Below are 18,218 nucleotides of genomic sequence, written 5' to 3'. Positions count from 1 at the left end.
ACAAAAGTCAATTTTACTATAGTAAGTGATTCTCATAGGTGAGTGAGTGAGTCCTCCCAGGAGAAATGAAGTCCTTAATCAGTTGGGCACTGGCCGTGTGTTGGTGATATCAGGTGTAGTTATCAGTGCAGCCACCAAGGGGCGCCCAGAATCCATCCTGCATTCACCTATCCCTGGTTCTGTCAGTTGGTCAATTGTTTTTGCACACACAAGCCTTTATCTTCTTGTTCTGGTTTCCTGCTTGAAGCTTGGCACTCTCAACCTCAACCTTCCAGAATCTACTGTACTCATTCTAATCTTCTGTCTGGCTCACATCACTGAAACAAACACAAGTCCCTATCCTGCTAACAGAATGCTCTGCTGGTCCTGCAACTCTTCCTAGATAACTGGATTTGTCAGGTCTTGATTGTCATGTAATTCCTACCTGGAGCTTCTTCCCCAGGAACAGCTGGCTGGAGAGGTCTGCCCCTTCAATACTTGTCTTTTAAATTTTTTTTTTTTTATGTTTCAGTGATTCAAATGCCAGCTTCAAAACACAAACTAGGGTCAGAAAGACCTAAAACGTCATGAAGTCCATGTTTGTTTTGTTTTTAAAAGTACTGGGGCTTGAACTCATGGCCTCATGCTTGCTAGGCAGGCACTCTACCACCAGGGCCACTCCACCAGCCTGCAAAATCCATACTTTTCTGTACCCCTGGCAGGCAGCTATGCTAGTACTCACCCCTCCTTGAGCAGCCCTCTTCATCGATCGCTCAGACTTCCTCCTCTGTGCTTCTCCACAAACATTTGTTTTCAGAGTTCTTCACCAAAACAGAAGTTGGGGCAAGCTCTGGAAAGACCAAATTTCTGTCCTCCAAGGAGTTAATAGATTGCTGAGGGCAATACAGTGAGAGGTGAGAGATGTGCAACAATAAGAATAAGGGCAAAATGCTCCCAAGACTGTGACAAACTTTCCAAAAGAGTAGGGAAATTTAGGGAGTGAGCAGACCAGAGATGCATAGACTGAATATAAAAGAGTGTTACCAGTTGCTGTGCTCACTGAGTGTCAGTCATCACAGAGGAAGCATTTGAAAGTAGGCTTCCTCTGTGCAAGCTTAACCAGCAGTCCAGAATGCCTCTCATGACATAAGCAAAGTAAGAGTTTGGAACAGACAGGCGAAGGTCATTGCAGTGTATTTGCTTTCTATTGCATTACAGCAATAGAAATAGGGTGACTTAAAGCACCTATTTATTACGTCATCGTTCTATAGGTCAGAAGTCTGGTGGAGTTGACTGGGTTTTCAGTGCATAGTACCACAAGCCAATCAAGATGTTGGCTAGACTGGGCTCTTATTTAGAGGCTCTAGGAAGGAAACTTCCTCCTAAGCTCATTCCTTACTATAATAAAAAATTTAAAAGCAGCAGCAACACACCTCTGTGAAGTGAAAGACTTCAGAATTTTAGCTGTTCCTGCTAGGACTTGCCTCCATGTATTTATAAGATATGCTTCTATTTTTCTCTTTTTAATTTAGGCAAAATAGCATGGTAAAGATTTCAAACTGAAATTTGTCTATATCCAACTCCCAGACTGTCTCTCCACAAGCACCCCCAACACACACACACACACACACACACACAAAAGCAGCCTTGGGTACTGATTTCCCAAATACATTTCACCAATAATATTCAATGTAGAAACAACATGTTCCATACACATAGAGGCCCTCTGTTTACCTGCTTTAGATTGGTCTGCTGATGTCTATAGCTGCTGGACATCTGTCCTGACTTTGACTCCTTTTCTCAGCCTACTGCATGAGGCCCACTTTTCTCTGAAACTCATGTTTCCCTCCTTCATAATATAGTCCCTTGGTTTTCTGGAGCACGCCATCAAGGAACCACCTTAAGAAAGGGTGAATAACATATAAATATTCTGACTTCTGTCTCCAAATGTCTTATAATTGATAGTTCAGCCTATATAGAATTCTAGATTGAGCACTGAGTTCTCCCAGCATTTTGAAGCATTTTCCATTTGTCTTTCCAGCAAATAGTGTTGCTGCTGAGAATTCTGAAGTCATGTAATCCCCACACTTTTGTGCCCTTTTTTTCTTTATTTTCATTTTTCTTCCCTCCGAAAGTTTTGAGATCTTATTATCCTGTTCACAAATGTCAGGACGTCATAACTGAGTGGATCACTTTTTCATACAGTTTGGAAGGCATGTAGTTATTTTAATATGGAAACTTTATGAACTTGATTTTAGAAGAAAAAAATTCTTTCAGCAGTACTGAGGATGGAACCCAAAGCCTTGTGCTTGCTAGCAAGTGTTCTACCACTTGAGCCACTCTAGACCTTTTTGCTTTAAGTTATTTTTTAGATAGGATCTCAGGTTTTTGCCCAGGGCCAGCCTCAGAGAATAATCCTCCTACCTATGCCTTCTTTCCCTGTTGGTAGGATTATAGAAGTGCACCATCAAGCCCAGAGTTTTTATTATTGAGATGAGGTCTTGCTAACTTTTTGCCCCAGCTGGTCTCAAACCATGATCCTCTCAATCTCTGCCTCCTGAGTAGCTGGAGTGGCTATGATTATAGGCATGAGCCTTTGCACCCAGCTCTCATATTTTCAAACTCCTTATCTTTTAATTTCATTTTCTGGAGGTGGCTCTACATCCTAAACCTCTGTGGGACAGACCTAGGGGGTTGGGTGATGTGCCCAAGGCTGGGACGCTAGGCCCCCCTGAAGGGCTTCACCTGGAAGATCCTCTACAGACAGGACCTGACTCACAAGCCTGCTTTGCCCAGGACCAGAGGTTTTCCAGGAAATGAGCTTTTCAGTGCACAGTCTGGAGAGTTCTGTGCACACAGGATAAATTGGTTACCTACCTTCAGAGGACATTTCCTTTGCCTATTTCTTCCAACCTAGGCTTTGTCCCATAGAGGAAAGTTTGATTCTTCTCCCTAGTCTCAAGTACAGGCTCACCCCCACCTCTTCCCTTAGTTGTAATGGACATCTCTTGGGGGGAAAAGCCCTTCTATAGCCTCCTCTCATGCCCCTCACCGAGTTCCCTTGTACCTCTAGAGATGGGGGCTGGGTATATACCGATGTACTGGAGTCTCTCACAAAGTGTTTTCCTGAAACTTTCCTTCAGTGGTCCCAGCATGACCTCAGGAACCACACAGAACAAGCTAGGTTTCTCCTTTCAATTAATGACATGATTTAAAATGACAAATACCATTTATAGATCATTTATTATTTTAGGCCCCATTCTAAGCTCTGTATCATCATCTCGTGATGCTCAGAATGACATTACAGTGAGTATTAACATTCGTACTTCACACATGGGGAGGTTAACGAGGCTAACCTGCTCTGAGACACACAGCTAATGGTAATTGAAGAAATTGAACTGGAGCCAAGGAGTCCCCTGATGCCAAAGTCTAAGCATGTGAAATCTCTTGAAATGTCCATTTTAAGTCTCTCTTCCTCAAGGAAGCCTTCTCCAGTTCTGTTTGCTCTCTGCTCCAAACTTTCACAGAAAACCCAGCTTGCAATGGCTTGACCCTCTAGTAGCTAATACGTCGCAAAGGCCATGACCCTGCCATCTTACCATACTGTGTTCCATTAGACTTTTCATCGCTGTGAAAATAAGTGAGAGAAACAGCTTAAAAGGAGGAAAGGATTTATTTTGGCTCCAGAAACTCTCTAGGAGGGGGAGACTACTGGCTCTACTGTGGTGTAATATTGGCAAGTCTTTTTCCATTCTGTGTCCATTTCCTCACCTGTGTAACAAAAGGCCTCCTTCCAGCTCCTTCAGGCTGAGAGGCCATGGTGGAAGGGAAGTGCTGGAATCTTAGCAGGTGTGGAGACTTATGAATTGCCCAAACCAAACTCAGCAGAGCCTGCCTCTAGCCACTGGTGTTGGAATTTGCCAAACAAACCTAATCACTTAATGAGAAAGGAAAATGGTGCCTGGTTCCTTCACCTAATTGCTCCTTTGAAAACAACACACAGGAGATTTATAGTAATCGCTATAATTGCCTCATAAAACCTGGGAGTTTGAAGGCTGACACGCCTCATTTCTGGGAGGAATTTAGAGGCAACAAATTAAGGCAGAGGGTTCCTGGCTTGCCTGTCCTTGGCTCCCTACTAGAACCCAGGACTCTGCCCAGCCAAATATTGCTCCAGATGTTCCGCAGCCAGTGTTTCCTTTCAGGCTGACTCCATGGCTCCTCCCTGTCTTTGGTACTGCCTAAGGAAAGCAGACCAAAGGCACCCAAAAGGCTCAGCATCCTGAAGATCAGAAGGAGGTGACACCAACCCCTAAACCCACTTGTGATATTTGAGCTAAAGGACAGATGGGGAGGTTAGGGATACACAGGCTATCTCTAATCATGGAAGACACAGCTCATAGATTTTCCTGAGGCCATTCAGTCCCCAAGACAAGGATTTCTGCCATTAAGATGCAATTACAGCAAGAAGATATACACTGCTCAGCAGAAATAGGTTCCTTGTTATGGCTGTATAACAGAACTTTTGAATTACTGGCATCAAAGTTAGCCTGTCCTCCAGGGTTGCCTTTCCATCTTTTTCCTCCACAGCTATTCCTTTCTTTCTTCTTACTCTCCCATCCATCCAAAACTATTAAATCCCTAACGTACATTTTTTTCTGTGCAGGGGATTGAACCCAGGGCCTTGTGCACACTGGGGAAAGTGCTCTACCACGAGCTACACCCTCAGCTCAACTCTGAACACAGTAGGCATATACAATGACAGCAAGAATATTAGACTTTTTAGGACTAAATCAGATCATGTTACTCTGTCACTCTCCAGTGACTGCCCAAATCAGAACAGTGCCCTGCATGGCTATCAAGTCCTCTACTCCATTCCCTCTGCTCCAGCCACACTGGACTCTTCCCAATTCCTGGAAGGTGCCAGAGGCCTTCCCATTTCCACACCTTTGTAGTAGCCACTCTTACTGCCTAGACTGCTGATTTCCCTCCTGCGGTCCACTTGGCTTCCTCCTTAATCTCCTTCACCCCCCATGGCAGGATGGGCTCCCAGGCCCTCAAATCTTTTTCTACAGGTTGGCAAATGGGGGTGGGAGGTTGCTAAGGAGGCAGCAACACGTTTCTTCCTCCCTTGATTAACATGAGAGCTGAATATACTCATGCATTCAGCAAACTCATTACCACCACCCCCCCACAGGGCCAGGGCCAGCCCCAACACTGGGCAGTAAGGAAACAGATAAACACGATCTGAATCCTGGTCTCAGGGCCATGTTCTGGTGGAGCAAACAGGTACTTGCATAGATAATTGTAAATAAAGTGGGTGGTAGTGGGTCCATGGGAAGGGAGCCTGTTTTCCCCTTTGGAGTGAGTGGAGGGTGGGGAAAAGGCATCAGGTATAAGGCAGCCTTTGAGCAGGGCTGAGATGGGATAGAAGGGCACCTAGGCAGGTAGAACTGCACTTAGGGCTGTGGAATTCATCCAAAAATAGGAAGGCAGGTGAGGCTAACACCATGCAGACAGCACAGGAGCAGCGCAGGCAGGCAGGCCTGGGAGGAAGGAACACCCCTCTCTTGCAGGGAACATGCTCATTTCGTTTTGATCAGAGGTGGCCCGCAATGCTCCTGGAGACAACATGCTGTTATTGCCCCCGAATGTACCAAAGTCCTGCTGATGAGGGCACGCCTGCTCCAGAGGCTCAACTGTTCCACATACTGCCCCTTCCCTCTGGGAGAGCCCTCCTTCTCCTGCAGCCACCCAAGCTTCTGATTTCTTCCTGGGATTCCAGTCTTTTAGGAGATGATGATCCAGTGGGGATATTGGGTTGAATGACTATCATCTCTGGGCTTTTTGGGGAAGTTAGGGAATCCTTGCCTTAAGTCACCATAGGGACTGTGCATGTTGGCCTGGTGGCGTGGTGAGAGAAGTGCTGGGATGGTGAACCTGGAGCCAGGGTTCACTCCAGGTGACCTGAGGCCGGGGAATATGGGTTCAAAATTTGGGTGTTCTCAGTTTCTGCATCTGTCAAAAAGGGAGTCTATAGGGAAGCAGTAACTTGAAAAGCCCAAGTCCCAAACACAGTCAGGGAGGATCCTGGAGTTGGAATTACTTTCTAGCTGGATGGTCTGGGGTGGCTTCTTCCAGCTCTGTGAAACTCCACTCTCATTTGTAAATTGGGGACAGTTTTTAAATTAACATTTCCTTTCTAGTTGATGAATTTATGCATGTTTACTGTTTATTTTGAAATTTAATCAAGATGTTTTTGGATGGGTTATATATTCAACATGACTCCAGATTCAAAATACGCGAACACTGTAGCATGGTTAGTCCCCCTCTTACTCCTGTTTCTTGTTTTGTTTTGTTTTTTGCTTTTTCTTGTTTTTTTCTTTTTCTTTAGTACTGGGGTTTGAACTGAGGCCTCTACCACTTGAGCCATGCCCCCAGTCCTTTTTTCCTTTAGTTATTTTTTTCAGACAGGATCTTTGAGCCCAGAGCTGGCCATGGGCCATGATCCTCCTAACTCTGCCTCCAGACTAGCTGGGATTATAGACATGAGCCACTACACACAGTTTGTTTTTTGAGATAGGGTCTCATTGACATTTTTTGCCCAGGTTGCCCTTGAACTTTAGTCCTCCTATCTGTGTCCTGGGTAGCTGGGATTATAGGCATGTCCTACCATGCTTGGCTGTTTGTTTCTTTTTGACACAAGGTCTCATTATGTTGCCCAGGTTGGTCTCAAACTCCTGGGCTCAAGAGACCCTCCTACCTCAATTTTCTGAGCAGCTGGAAACATAGGCATGCACCACAGGCTCCTGTTTCATAGTCACATGGTTCTCTTTCCCAGAGGTAGCCATTGCTATTGGCATCTGTCATATTAAATATCTATACACTACATACAGTGAGGTACATATATAAAAAAAAACATAACTTGATGACTAACGCTCATAGTCTTAGAGTGGATTTTTTTTTTCTTTGCAATGCTGGGGATTGAACCCAGGGCCTCATGCATTCTACACAAGTGCTCTATTCCCAGCCCCTCTGTTTATAGGTTTTTGGGGTTTTTTTGGCACTAGGACTTGAACTCAGGGCCTACACCTTGAGCCCCTCCACCAGCCCTTTTTTGTGATGGATTTTTTTCGAGATAGGGTCTCGAGAACTGTTTGCCCTGGCTGGTTTTGAACCATGATCCTCCTGATCTCTGCCTCCTGGGTAGCTAGGATTACAGGTGTGAGCCACTGGTGCCTGGCTGTTCAGTTTTAATTCCTTTAAAAAATTAAAAATCAAAATCACCTAGAGATAAAACTTGATATTTTGGTGTATTATCTTCCCATTGTTTTTCAAACACTGAAGCCATGTGTATAATTTTTATAGCATGTTTTTTATATTTATCATCTTGTCATGAACATTTTCTCATGTCACTAAATATTCTTCAAAATAGTTCTTTTCTGTTTTCATATTTATCTATCCTCATGCTTGCTAGACCAAAAAAATAGTGTGTTTGGTTTTTCTTTAAGAAAAATAGTTATTTTAATGTTTGCCTAATGTTCTAAGGAATGGATCCCATCTGATTGTAGAATATTAGGCTTGAGTTTTCCTCTATGATAACAGCACAGCAATGACCATCCTTGGACATACACCATTAAGTACATGCCCCAAGATGAGTTCCTAAAAGGGGGTATTATGGAATCAAGTCATAAGTTTCCTTTAGAACTCAGGATAAAATAGAGAGGTTCAGGCCTGACTCACATGGCTGCTGAAAGGACTCATGTTACATACGGCTCTGGCTTAGTGCTGGACACAGGCATGAAACTTATGAGTGTAAGCCTAAGAGTAGAGAGAGGATAAGTATCTACTCTCTCCCTCCAGAAGCCCCACTCTGTAAACCTTCTCTTCCTGGAGCCTCCTACTGGGCCACATGGGAAAGTCTCAATCATCTGATCTTGAATATTTTTATTGCTGGAGTCTTGCCAAGTGGTGAGCTCGTAAATGTTAAACAGCTGTACCTTTGGCTGGTGGAGGCACCCTGATTGGTAGTGTTTGCCAATTTCTGTGGTGTAAATACTCCCATGCAGCTCATTTCAAACTACCAACATGAAGTCACCAAAAGCAGAGCTGGGATGAGATGCATACACTTTCCTAAGCTAGTTGGGACTGGCTCCAGCACTCCAGTTCTTATCTTTCTACCTACCCAGCTCTCCCTCTTCTTCCTTTTCTCAAGCCCTCTCCACTCATCCTCACTTGGAGGCTCTACCAACGTGATAAAGACAACATTTTGTGGGAGGTAACTGTTGCCAAAGCGTAAGAACACCACCCCCCCCCGTTTCAATTCTCAAAGGAGATATTTAAGGTGATCACTCCAGGTCGCCCAGTCGGATAATCTCCCGTGGAGTATTATTATCTGGTCTCTGCTTGGAACACTTCTCAAATAGAAGCCAATGCTTTTTATTGTGGAAATACAATATCTTTTCTAGCCACTGTTCTTCCTCTTCAGCAATTGGGCCTAGATCCACAAGGCCTTGCCTGCAGGAGCTGAGAGTCAAGTAGGTGAGCCAGACACACAAAAGCAGGTTGTAGCCAGGCGCTGGTGGCTCACACCTATAATCCTAGATACTTCGGAGGCAGAGATCAGGAGGATCATGATTCAAAGCCAGAAAATAGTTCATGAGACCCTCTCTCAAAAAAAAAAAATCACAAAAAAAGCTGAGTGGCTCAAGTGGTAAGAGTGCCTGCCTAGGGTGAGGCCCTGAGTTCAAACCTATGTCACAACAACAACAACGAGCAGCTTGCATGAGACAGACAGGTAAGCATTTGAGAGAAGGTGCCCTACTTAGTCAACTCCTGTGGCCTTCTAGAAAAAGAAACAGCCTGTCTTCTTCTGGACAATTGGAACTCAAGCTGTAGACCTGGGTGCTGTCATTATCTTGTACAGGCCTAGAGATGAAGCCCACTGAGGGATAGCGGAGCCAGCAGCATCAAGGGAAAGTCAAATCAGAGGCCTAACAGTGTTCTCCTCTGACCCTCTTGTTAGGGAGAAAATAGGTTTCGCTATAGTTTAAACGGTTTTGAGTTTTCTATTGCTAGATGCCAAAAACATCCTCAGTGACAGACACTTCCCCACCCTCCATATTGCAAATGAGTGGTTATTGTACAGAAGGAATCTGTACCGCTTTCCCATTCAAGTCCTTCAATGGCTTTCTTTTAATAATTAGGACAGGACATCTTTGTTCCAATCTCTCTCCCTTAACAATGATCCATCCTCCCCCAAATGACAGCCCCTGAGTTAGTGAGGACCCTTGGTTTTTATCTTTGGCTCCAAATGCCCAGCCTAGAGTCTACCACCAGTCAGGTGCTGCATAAAGACTGTTGAATACATGGAGAGAAGAAGAAACTGGGTGGTGGGAAGGGGGGCTTCGCACAAATCAATGGCTTTGCACTGATTTGCTTCAGGATTTCAGGCATGTATCTTCACTTTCTGGCCCTCAATATCCAAAATTATAGAGAAGGCACATTGCACCCTTAGCAGCAGTTTAAGAATGGGTATTTAAAAAATACTTCTCAGCTACCCCATATGATAGTAGTTGAGCTTTTAATATCCATTGATGGATTAAAAATCATGACAAAATAAAAACAACTGCAAACTTTTAAATGTGGTTGTGTTTGTCACAGCAGCATCTACATCCATTTGAGAAACATTTGTACTTGTGTGTATAAGATACACTGTGCATCCTGCTTACAGACAGCAATGGTGCCACATGGCTTCCAGATGCCTTTGGTGAAGGGGTCCAGAGCTTGGGAAGCGCTGGCTTCCTCCAGGTGCTAGAAGCTTGTACATCTAACATGGGCTGTGTGGGTGGTGTCTTGCATGGAGCACACAGCAAATGAGTGGTGAATTCAAACTCACTTTTCTCCAGTGTGGGCCCGTGGCCCAGCCAGCTTGGTGGGCAGCACCACACCCTCAGTTTCCTGGGAAATGAGAAGCAGGGAGGCGAGGTAGATGTCAGAATGCTGACAGCTCCAAATGACACGGAACATACATCAAGTGTGTGGCTTAGGAGTGGCTAGAATTACATCCTCGAGGCTGAGCCAACGTTGTCTGAACCTGGGCTGAGTCTGGACCCTGCTAAGGCAAGGACTGTGTGTGGGGTCTCTACCCAGGGCCACAGTGCTGTGCAGAGAGGCAGTGAGAGCAGGAGGCCGTCTCACAGCTGGAAGTCAGGTACAAGGACCTATCCCTTTTCCAGACACGGTGGCCATTCATATTCGTTCGTTCATTCATTCAGCAAGATGGGCGCTGAGTAAATGCTCACTGAGCTCTGGATCCTGGCTGAGTTTAAGGATAAATGGTCCAGCCTTGATCAGAGCTGTTCGGCTTCTGCTGAGCATGAGTGGCAGTCTCTCTGGATAAAGGCAAGCCAGAGGTGTCGGGGCGGCCTTTTGCTTGGGGAAGGAGAATTGGGGAATGTTTTCTAGAAGATAAAATGGTTATTATCTGAGAGTGGCTCTCAAGGAACAAGTATGAGGGCACTGGGCAGGTCAGGGAAGAAAGGCCCCTCTTGGCTCAGGGCCAGTGAGAGAAGCCAGTAGTTCCTTGATCTGCCTTTGAGTGGAAAAGCCCTCGGGGTTTTGTGTGTTGATTTGTTGGTCATTTGTTTGATAACATGGAGGTGGAGTTATTCAGAGGTACAAATGGACTTGCTGCAACAAAGGGCTTAGGAGATCCTTGGGCTGTTTAAAAAAAATAGGAGACTGTGTTGTGTCGTAGGCTAGCAAATGGGTTGTCCTCATTTTGATTACAAAGGCTGAGGATGAAAGCAGACCTGGCACCAAGCTGGAAAGTAGCTCCATCTAGCTCTGTACAGAATGAGCATGTTGCCAGGAAGCAGGCCAGGAAACTGGGGAGAAGTGCAGCAGTGAGGGCATGCAAGTCAGTCCTGCTGAGCTGTGTGACCCTGCAGAGAGGTGGGGAGACACTTCAGGTGTCTAAGCAGACCATAGATGAGCATGGCTATTGCTGCTGAGGAGAGAAGGAAAGCACACAGACTAGCCAGGAGGCCACTAGAGGAAGAGCAGATACTGGGCTGAATGAAGACTGAGACAGAAGGACAAGAGAAGAGAGTGGATTTGAGAGAACATTCTGAGAAGTGGCAGAGCTCAGTGAGTGGAGATGGTTGGGGAGAAAAAGGAGTAGAGGATGGTGGCTGGTTTCTGGACTTGTGACCAAGTGTTTAAGCTATCAAGTGAGATGTTCTTCCTCTGTCCTGCATGGAGTGAGAGGTTCTCCCTCTGTCCTGTGTGGAATGAATGGTAATTGTTTGTTGCTCTCTCAGCACCAAACCCTTGGTGCACACATCATCACAGGGTCAGCCTCCAACCTGGCCTCTAAGCCTCCAGCTTCCTCCTGCTCTACCCAACCCCTGGCAGACTAAGGCATCTGAATGGGAGATCTGAGGAGGTCACCCCTTGCTGGAAACTTTTCAAAGGTCCCTATTGCCAGGCAAATAAAGTCAGCTGCACCTGACTCCTGTCTGTTTCCCTTGTGTAAGTCTAGTGACCCTCTCCACCAGTCATGGTGGATAATAACAGTAACAACAACCACTAGTTACCCAGCACTAGAATGTGTGGGCAGGGCTCTAGGAACTTTACACATTAGCTCTTATGGTTCTTAGAAAAACACCCAAGTCCTGCCCTTAGCAGGATAGACCAGGTCTTCAGACCTTTGTACTCTCAGTATCCTCAACCTATCGCAGCTGATCTTCCAGCCATCTGACACCTATCAATTATCAACTCCTGCCAGGCACTACACTAAATGCTGGAGGTCCAAAGATGAGTGAGACATGGGATGTATCTGTGTATACAAAGTCTAGTGAGGGAAACAGTCACAAAGGAACAAGGATAATTCAACAAGGTAAGGGGCAGTGACAGGAATGTTATAGGGGCCCAGAGAACAAGCTCCTAATTCAGCCTGGGTCCTTTTCCACTTGGCATCTAGAGCTGCACTCCTTCTAGGAAACCCTTCTGATTTGTCCAGGCTGGGTGAGCACAAATATCACACTCTGCCGACATCACATGCTAACGAACATATGGGGGAGTGTCTGCTTGGCTGCCTCTTCCTGAGTGCAGCAGAAGGCAGAGGACTGTGTGACTCCTAATTAGGATTCAGTCTCCAGTCTCCAGGCTGCCTGACATACTTCCTTAGCCTTTTCAGAATCAAAAAGAAGTGAAGAATCACAATGAAGGGTGTTCCTCACCAGGCAGGCCTGCAATGCTGTCTTACCTGAGCCCACTCACACAGGCGAGGCTGGGCTACTACTCTCAGCCCTGCTGCAGGAACAGTCTGGCAGAAGAAGCCTCACCACAGTGGGCTCCCAGATGGCCCCCACCCGGTTTGTAGCTGCCTGCCTCGGGCTCTTGAGGAATGAGCGGTGAGCAGGTCCAGTTAAGGGAGTAAGAAAGAGAAAGCTTTGCAGGGAGCCTTTAAGGTCCCCTGGATGGCCAGAGATGTTGTGGGTGTCTAGGAATTCCTGTGGCTTCCGAAACCCTGTTGCCGCCTTTGGGCTATGGGATCCCTGGATGCTTTGGGATGTTCTACAACTAGAGGGTTTTTTTGGGGAATATTCCAGCAAGGCTTAAGGGGTCTGGGGACAGTTCAAGTTGGTCTCTTGGATCTTCATTGGGTTAACAAAGCTCTTTCTCTCCAGAGCTCAAGGGGCAATCATGGGGCACTTCCAGAGGACCTGAAATGTCTTTCAACCCCAGTCTTCTTTCCTAGGCAGCCTACTTGGTAAACTCTGGCCCCACTCTTGCTCCTTGCCTCCAAGTCTATCTGGGCTAGTGGTGCCTCTGCAGAGCTGGGGCAGGAGGCAGGGGGTCTTGGAGACTGGTGCAAACAGCTTTGGACAAGGGTGGGAATTTCCACTCCTATCTAGAGAGCCATCAATGCTGTGTGCCCTGACCTGGGCCTTTGGCCTCAAAAGGGCAGTGCGAAGGCCGGCCCCAGGGCCAATCCCTGGCCATTAATCCCTCCTGCCAGCCCAAATATCCACCCAGTATGGTCAGACAAAGGACTGCCCAGCCCAGCCACTGTGTTCCTCCCGCCCCAGGGGCTCCACTCAGACGCTGGGCCGCCTGGAATCCAGGCCCATGAGAAAGGGGCTGCCTTCACTGGCCATCTTATGCCCGGATGCTCAGCCGCATCACGTCTGGCCCAGGGCCTGTGAAAAGAGGGCCCAGCCACGCTGAAAACATGGATTAGCCCTTGGGCTGCCCCCTGACACTGGCTTGCGTGGCTCTGGGAAGCAGTCCCAATGGAGGGGGCAGACAGACATAAAGAACTCGAAATGTCTGGGTTCTTACCCTTTTGGCCCAGCAACCTCCTCAGGATTAGCATAGCCAGCCACACATTCAAGATCATTTATTGGACATATGCTACATCTCAAGCTGTATACATGGATTGGGAAATTGAAAGTACAAGAAAAGTGCAGTCAGTTATGGGAGGTAGTAAGATGAAATTCCCCCCAAACTTCCTCACTTCTTAGAGGTGCGGGCCCTTCTCTCTGGTGAACTGCCTGGTGTGATTGCCCTGTCCTGTGTTCTCGAGCAGCAGAATACAAGGTGGAAAGGGTAGCAGGTGTATCGAGACAGGGCCTGTTGAGCATAAGCCCAGCTGATTCTGTATTGTTGTGAGTAGGGCATTGTCTCTAGATCCACAAGTGTCATCTCTTTCATCTCTGCTCTCACAGCCCCCACCCCCTACCTCTCTGCTTGGAATGTGCATCTTTCCATCAGATTGTGTCTCATCCTCTCCGTATTGCCCTGAGTGTTCTCAAAGTGCCTGGTCCAGAATCACTGGGTGAGTGATGCAGGCTGAACTAAGCCCAGGAGAGCTCATGAACGGGTGGATGTGGGGATCCACAAGGCACTGACAGGACTTGACAGTGGTCTAGACACAGGAACTGAGGCAGGAGGAGAAGGGGGCATCCATTTGATGAGATCTGGAATGCTGGTAGGAGAGCAGTCTGGAGTTAGAGGGTTAGGGGAGAGCAGCATTTTATTTAGGATATCTGGGTTTGAGATGCCATGAGATGGTGGTGATGTCCAAATGGGTATGACCTGCTGACCAGGAGGTCAGGAGAGAGGCCAGGAATCAGCTTTGGTACCTGAAGTTAAAAGAACTCTAGAATAATTTATTTTTAAAGTCTCTACTGTATTTATTTATACTTATTTTGTTTTTGAGACAGGGCCTCATTATGTAGCTCAGGCTGGCCAGAAACTCAAATATAGTCCAGGCAGGCCTCAAATTCGTAATCCTCCTGCCTCTGCCTCCTAAGTGCTAGGATTATAGGTGTGTACCACTATACCCACTAAAGCCTCCACTGTAAAGGATGGTGTTAAAAGAATGGTGGTGCCAGTGCTCAGACATCTGAGTTTAAGTCTGTCACTATCAGCTATGTGATGTTAGATAAACCACTTAGCCTCTCAGAGTGTGTCTTCCTACTAAGGAAGTAAGGATAATAACTCCTCACGGGGTGTTCAAACTTCAGTGAAATAATGTTTTTAAATGTTTACCAAATACAAAATGCTCATAATGGTGGCTGGGATGTTACCAACTATAACCAGAGCTGAGGGAGGGGCCTTCGTACTCTGGGGCTTGAGTTTGGGTTCTGATACTGTAGGTCACAGGCTCTCTTTGCTCATCTGTAGGGGGTGTAAAGCACACCTCATCAAAGTTGGACTCTGGGAACAAAATTCCAAATTTTAGTAGGTCCTGGCTCTCAAGGGCTGATCATGCACCTGCAAGCCCCAGAGAGTGTGTGCTCCTTAAAGTTTGCACCAAAGGACCCTCACTTACATCTCTATACTCCCAGCCCTTCTCCATGTCCAGGTTTCTTAATTTTGCCTGTCTTCAGGCTTTAACATAGCCTCCATCACTCTTTGGTTCTCTCTGGATCATGTTGGTGGGTGATATTTCCTACTGAATTTTTAACGAAAATTGCCTAGACTCCCTACCCCGAATGAGATGAGGGCATGGTGTTTCTGACTTCGCAGAGCTGTGTTTGTGTTTCTTTCTTTCTTTTCTTCCTTCCTTCCTCCCTTCCTCCCTCCCTTCTCTGAAAAACAGCATAATGGAATATTATGAGCCAAAATGAATGTTTCTCCAAATTGAAAACGGTAATAGATGGGGAGTAGTTCTATGAAATGCAGACTCAATGTCCTCCCCTCCTTTTTTCTTTTCTTTTTCTTGGGGGAGGGGAAGAAACAAAGGTAGTGTGGAGACTAGCAGCCAGAAGGGCAACTCCAAGTTGTGGGTTTTGGGGGGACTCCTGATTTAAAGCAATTAGATCACTTTTTACCACTTTGCTTTTTCAAAGAAGACTCACAAAGTCTGGAGTGAGGACTGAACAGGGATGTGAGGAAGGTAAGCAGAGGGAGGGGATGGTGACTTCAAAAATCTTCCCCTGAGACAAAGCCAGTCTGGCTCTGCCCCTGCCCTTCTTCCTTACCTTGGTTCTGGTTCTCCACTATCCAATGGCAGCCTGATGCCTCCCTGACCAGCCACCTACTGTGCTAAGGGTTGGCAAGATGAGGGAGGAGTGGGGGATGGAAGGGCGGGAGGAGGATGAGGGGTCCTACTACTGGGAGGAGCAAAATGGGGAAAGGGTCAGAGAGTGTGCTGAGTGGGTGGATTTGTAATTGGGATTGACCCAAAGAGGAGGGGGTTGAGGGAGGGGCAGAAAGGCAAGGGGCAGATCAAATACTGCAGAATGGGGCCAAGGGGCTCCACTGGGGACTGACCCAGTGGAGATGGGAAGGGAAAAGGCAGGGTCTGGGAAAAACTGACCCAAAGGGATGAGACCTAGGGAGGGGCGAAATAGAGGGGGGCCCCAGGAAGGGGGCTGGGAAAGCAAATGAGAGAGGAGGTGTTGGCCTGCCAGGAAGGTCTGAGTCCTCTCCCCTGGAGGTGTGTGTGTGTGGGGGGGTGTCCATATAAGGCGGGTACGAGGCCCCCCGCTCTTTCCGAACCTAGGGCAAGGGCTGCTGCATCCCAATGACAGGGCGCAGCGACATGGATCCGCCCGCCGCCTTCTCCGGCTTCCCGGCGCTGCCCTCGCTAGCGCCGTCGGGGCCGCCGCCGTCGCCGCTCGTGGGAGCCGAGCCAGGGCGGGAACCCGAGGAAGTGGTGGCGGCGGGAGGCGGGGAGGCGGACCCCAGCCCCACGCCGGGCCCGGGGAGGCGGCGGCGACGGCCCCTGCAGCGCGGAAAGCCGCCCTACTCATACATCGCGCTCATCGCCATGGCCCTGGCGCACGCCCCGGGCCGCCGCCTCACCCTGGCCGCCATCTACCGCTTCATCACCGAGCGCTTCGCCTTCTACCGCGACAGCCCGCGCAAGTGGCAGAACAGCATCCGCCACAACCTCACGCTCAACGACTGCTTCGTCAAGGTGCCCCGTGAGCCGGGCAACCCGGGCAAGGGCAACTACTGGACGCTGGACCCCGCGGCCGCAGACATGTTCGACAACGGCAGCTTTCTGCGGCGCCGTAAGCGCTTCAAGCGCGCCGAGCTGCCCGCGCACGCGGCCGCGCCGCCGGGGCCCCCGCTGCCCTTCCCCTACGCGCCCTACGCGCCCGCGCCCGGGCCCGCGCTGCTCGCGCCGCCGCCCGCCGCCTCAGGCCCCGCGCCGCCCGCGCGCCTCTTCGGCGTGGACAGCTTGGTGAGCCTGCAGCCCGAGCTGGCGGGGCTGGGCGCCCCCGAGCCGCCCTGCTGCGCGGCGCCCGACGCCGCCGCCTTCCCGCCCTGTGCGGCCGCCGCCTCGCCGCAGCTCTACTCGCAGGCTCCAGAACGCCTAGGGCTGCCCCCGACGCGCCCCGGGCCGCTGCCCGCCGAGCCCCTCCTGGCCTTGGCCGGGCAGGCCAGCGTGCTAGGGCCACTCAGCCCCGGGGAGGCCTACCTGCGGCAGCCTGGCTTCACGCCCGGGCTGGAGCGCTACCTGTGACCTTTTCCCCACATCCAGCTGCACCTGTGGGTCCCTGTCCCCCAGGAAGGAGGCGCGACTCCTGAGCGCCCCATCTCTGTCGCTCCATGCCCAGCTCGGGACTCTTCTCTGAGTTCCCCATATCTGCCTCCTGAACTGAGCACACCTGCTAAATCCTTCATTGCCCACCATCGGTGAGGAAAGAGACGCTCCCTTCTCGCCACCGGACTGAAGCGTCCCTTCCAATTTGTGAGCCCTTCATTTCTTCTGCATTCACTTGTGAACCCCATCTTTACCTCCCCCAATACTGTCTGTGGTACCATGTCCGGAAGCTGTACCACACCAGTAAGCCCCTCACCTAGGTGTCCTGGTAGTTCCGGTCTTGGGAAGCTTGGAGAAAGTCACCTCCTCAGCAGACTACTTGGTCAACCTGTCTTGTTTTGCCAACACAGTGGAGGTCAGACGCCTGGGTTTGTTGCTTCCTCACCATCTTCCTTTATTTCCCCACAAGTTTGCCTCCCCTCCCCACTTACCTGTCTGCCCTCAGTTTCTTACTGAGAGAGAGCTCCCCTCCCACACAGACATAGCTGGCTGCCCTGTTCCAGCCCTTGAGGACATTTTCTTAGAGATTTCTGAGACAGGCAGCACCAGGAGCTCTTGACTGAAAGGGGAATGAGTGGACCTCTATGTCTGCCAGACTCCCTGGAAAGTACAGGACTTTTTCGGTTATTATTTTTCAATGGAAGCTGGTTTAATTAAAAAGAAAGAAACCTTTCTCTGGGTTTGGTGTGCTGGCTGGTAACTTGGGGAGTGGGTGGGGAGGACCGGAGGTGGGTGAGCGTTGCATCATGGGATGCCACATGGGGCGAGCCCTCTTGTGGGTCATGAGGCAGAGTTTCATGAAATGGGATCAGGTAGTATTTTATTCATAGCTGTGCACATAAGCCTAGTCAAATGGTGTCACCCATGTCTCAGAACCTGGTAGAGATGACATGGGGGTGTGCCTATGTGTGAGTGCATTTGTGCAGTGGGTTGCCTGCTATTTAGGGTCATTGCCAGCTCTCATGGATAAGGTGGTCGATACACTCCCCCAAGTACTTATGGACACATCATTGAATGATGGGCAAAATCCTTGCCTCGTGGAGTTTACAGATCAGTGGGGAAAGATATTAATGTAGTCATCACTGCTCAGAGAAGTGAGGTAAGTGCACGAGAGCCTTGTTATCAAAATGTGGTCCACAGACCTCCAACATCACCCGGAAGCTTGTTA

The 18,218-nt window shown here is 48.6% G+C and overlaps 1 protein-coding gene across 1 annotated transcript; it reads left to right on the top strand.

Moving 5' to 3' along the window:
- The first annotated feature begins 16,021 nt into the window (after window positions 1-16,021).
- Window positions 16,022-16,969, top strand: Foxe3 (forkhead box E3). The gene has a single exon (XM_020184005.1). It carries the CDS (start codon window positions 16,022-16,024, stop codon window positions 16,967-16,969), a length of 948 nt encoding a protein of 315 aa, XP_020039594.1.
- Window positions 16,970-18,218: the final 1,249 nt, after the last annotated feature.

This window comes from Castor canadensis, chromosome 7 (assembly GCF_047511655.1).
Source record: "Castor canadensis chromosome 7, mCasCan1.hap1v2, whole genome shotgun sequence".
Classification (NCBI taxonomy): Eukaryota; Metazoa; Chordata; class Mammalia; order Rodentia; family Castoridae; genus Castor; species Castor canadensis.
Note: the sequence above shows the minus strand (reverse complement) of the source record. Positions and strands in the feature narration are given on the sequence as shown.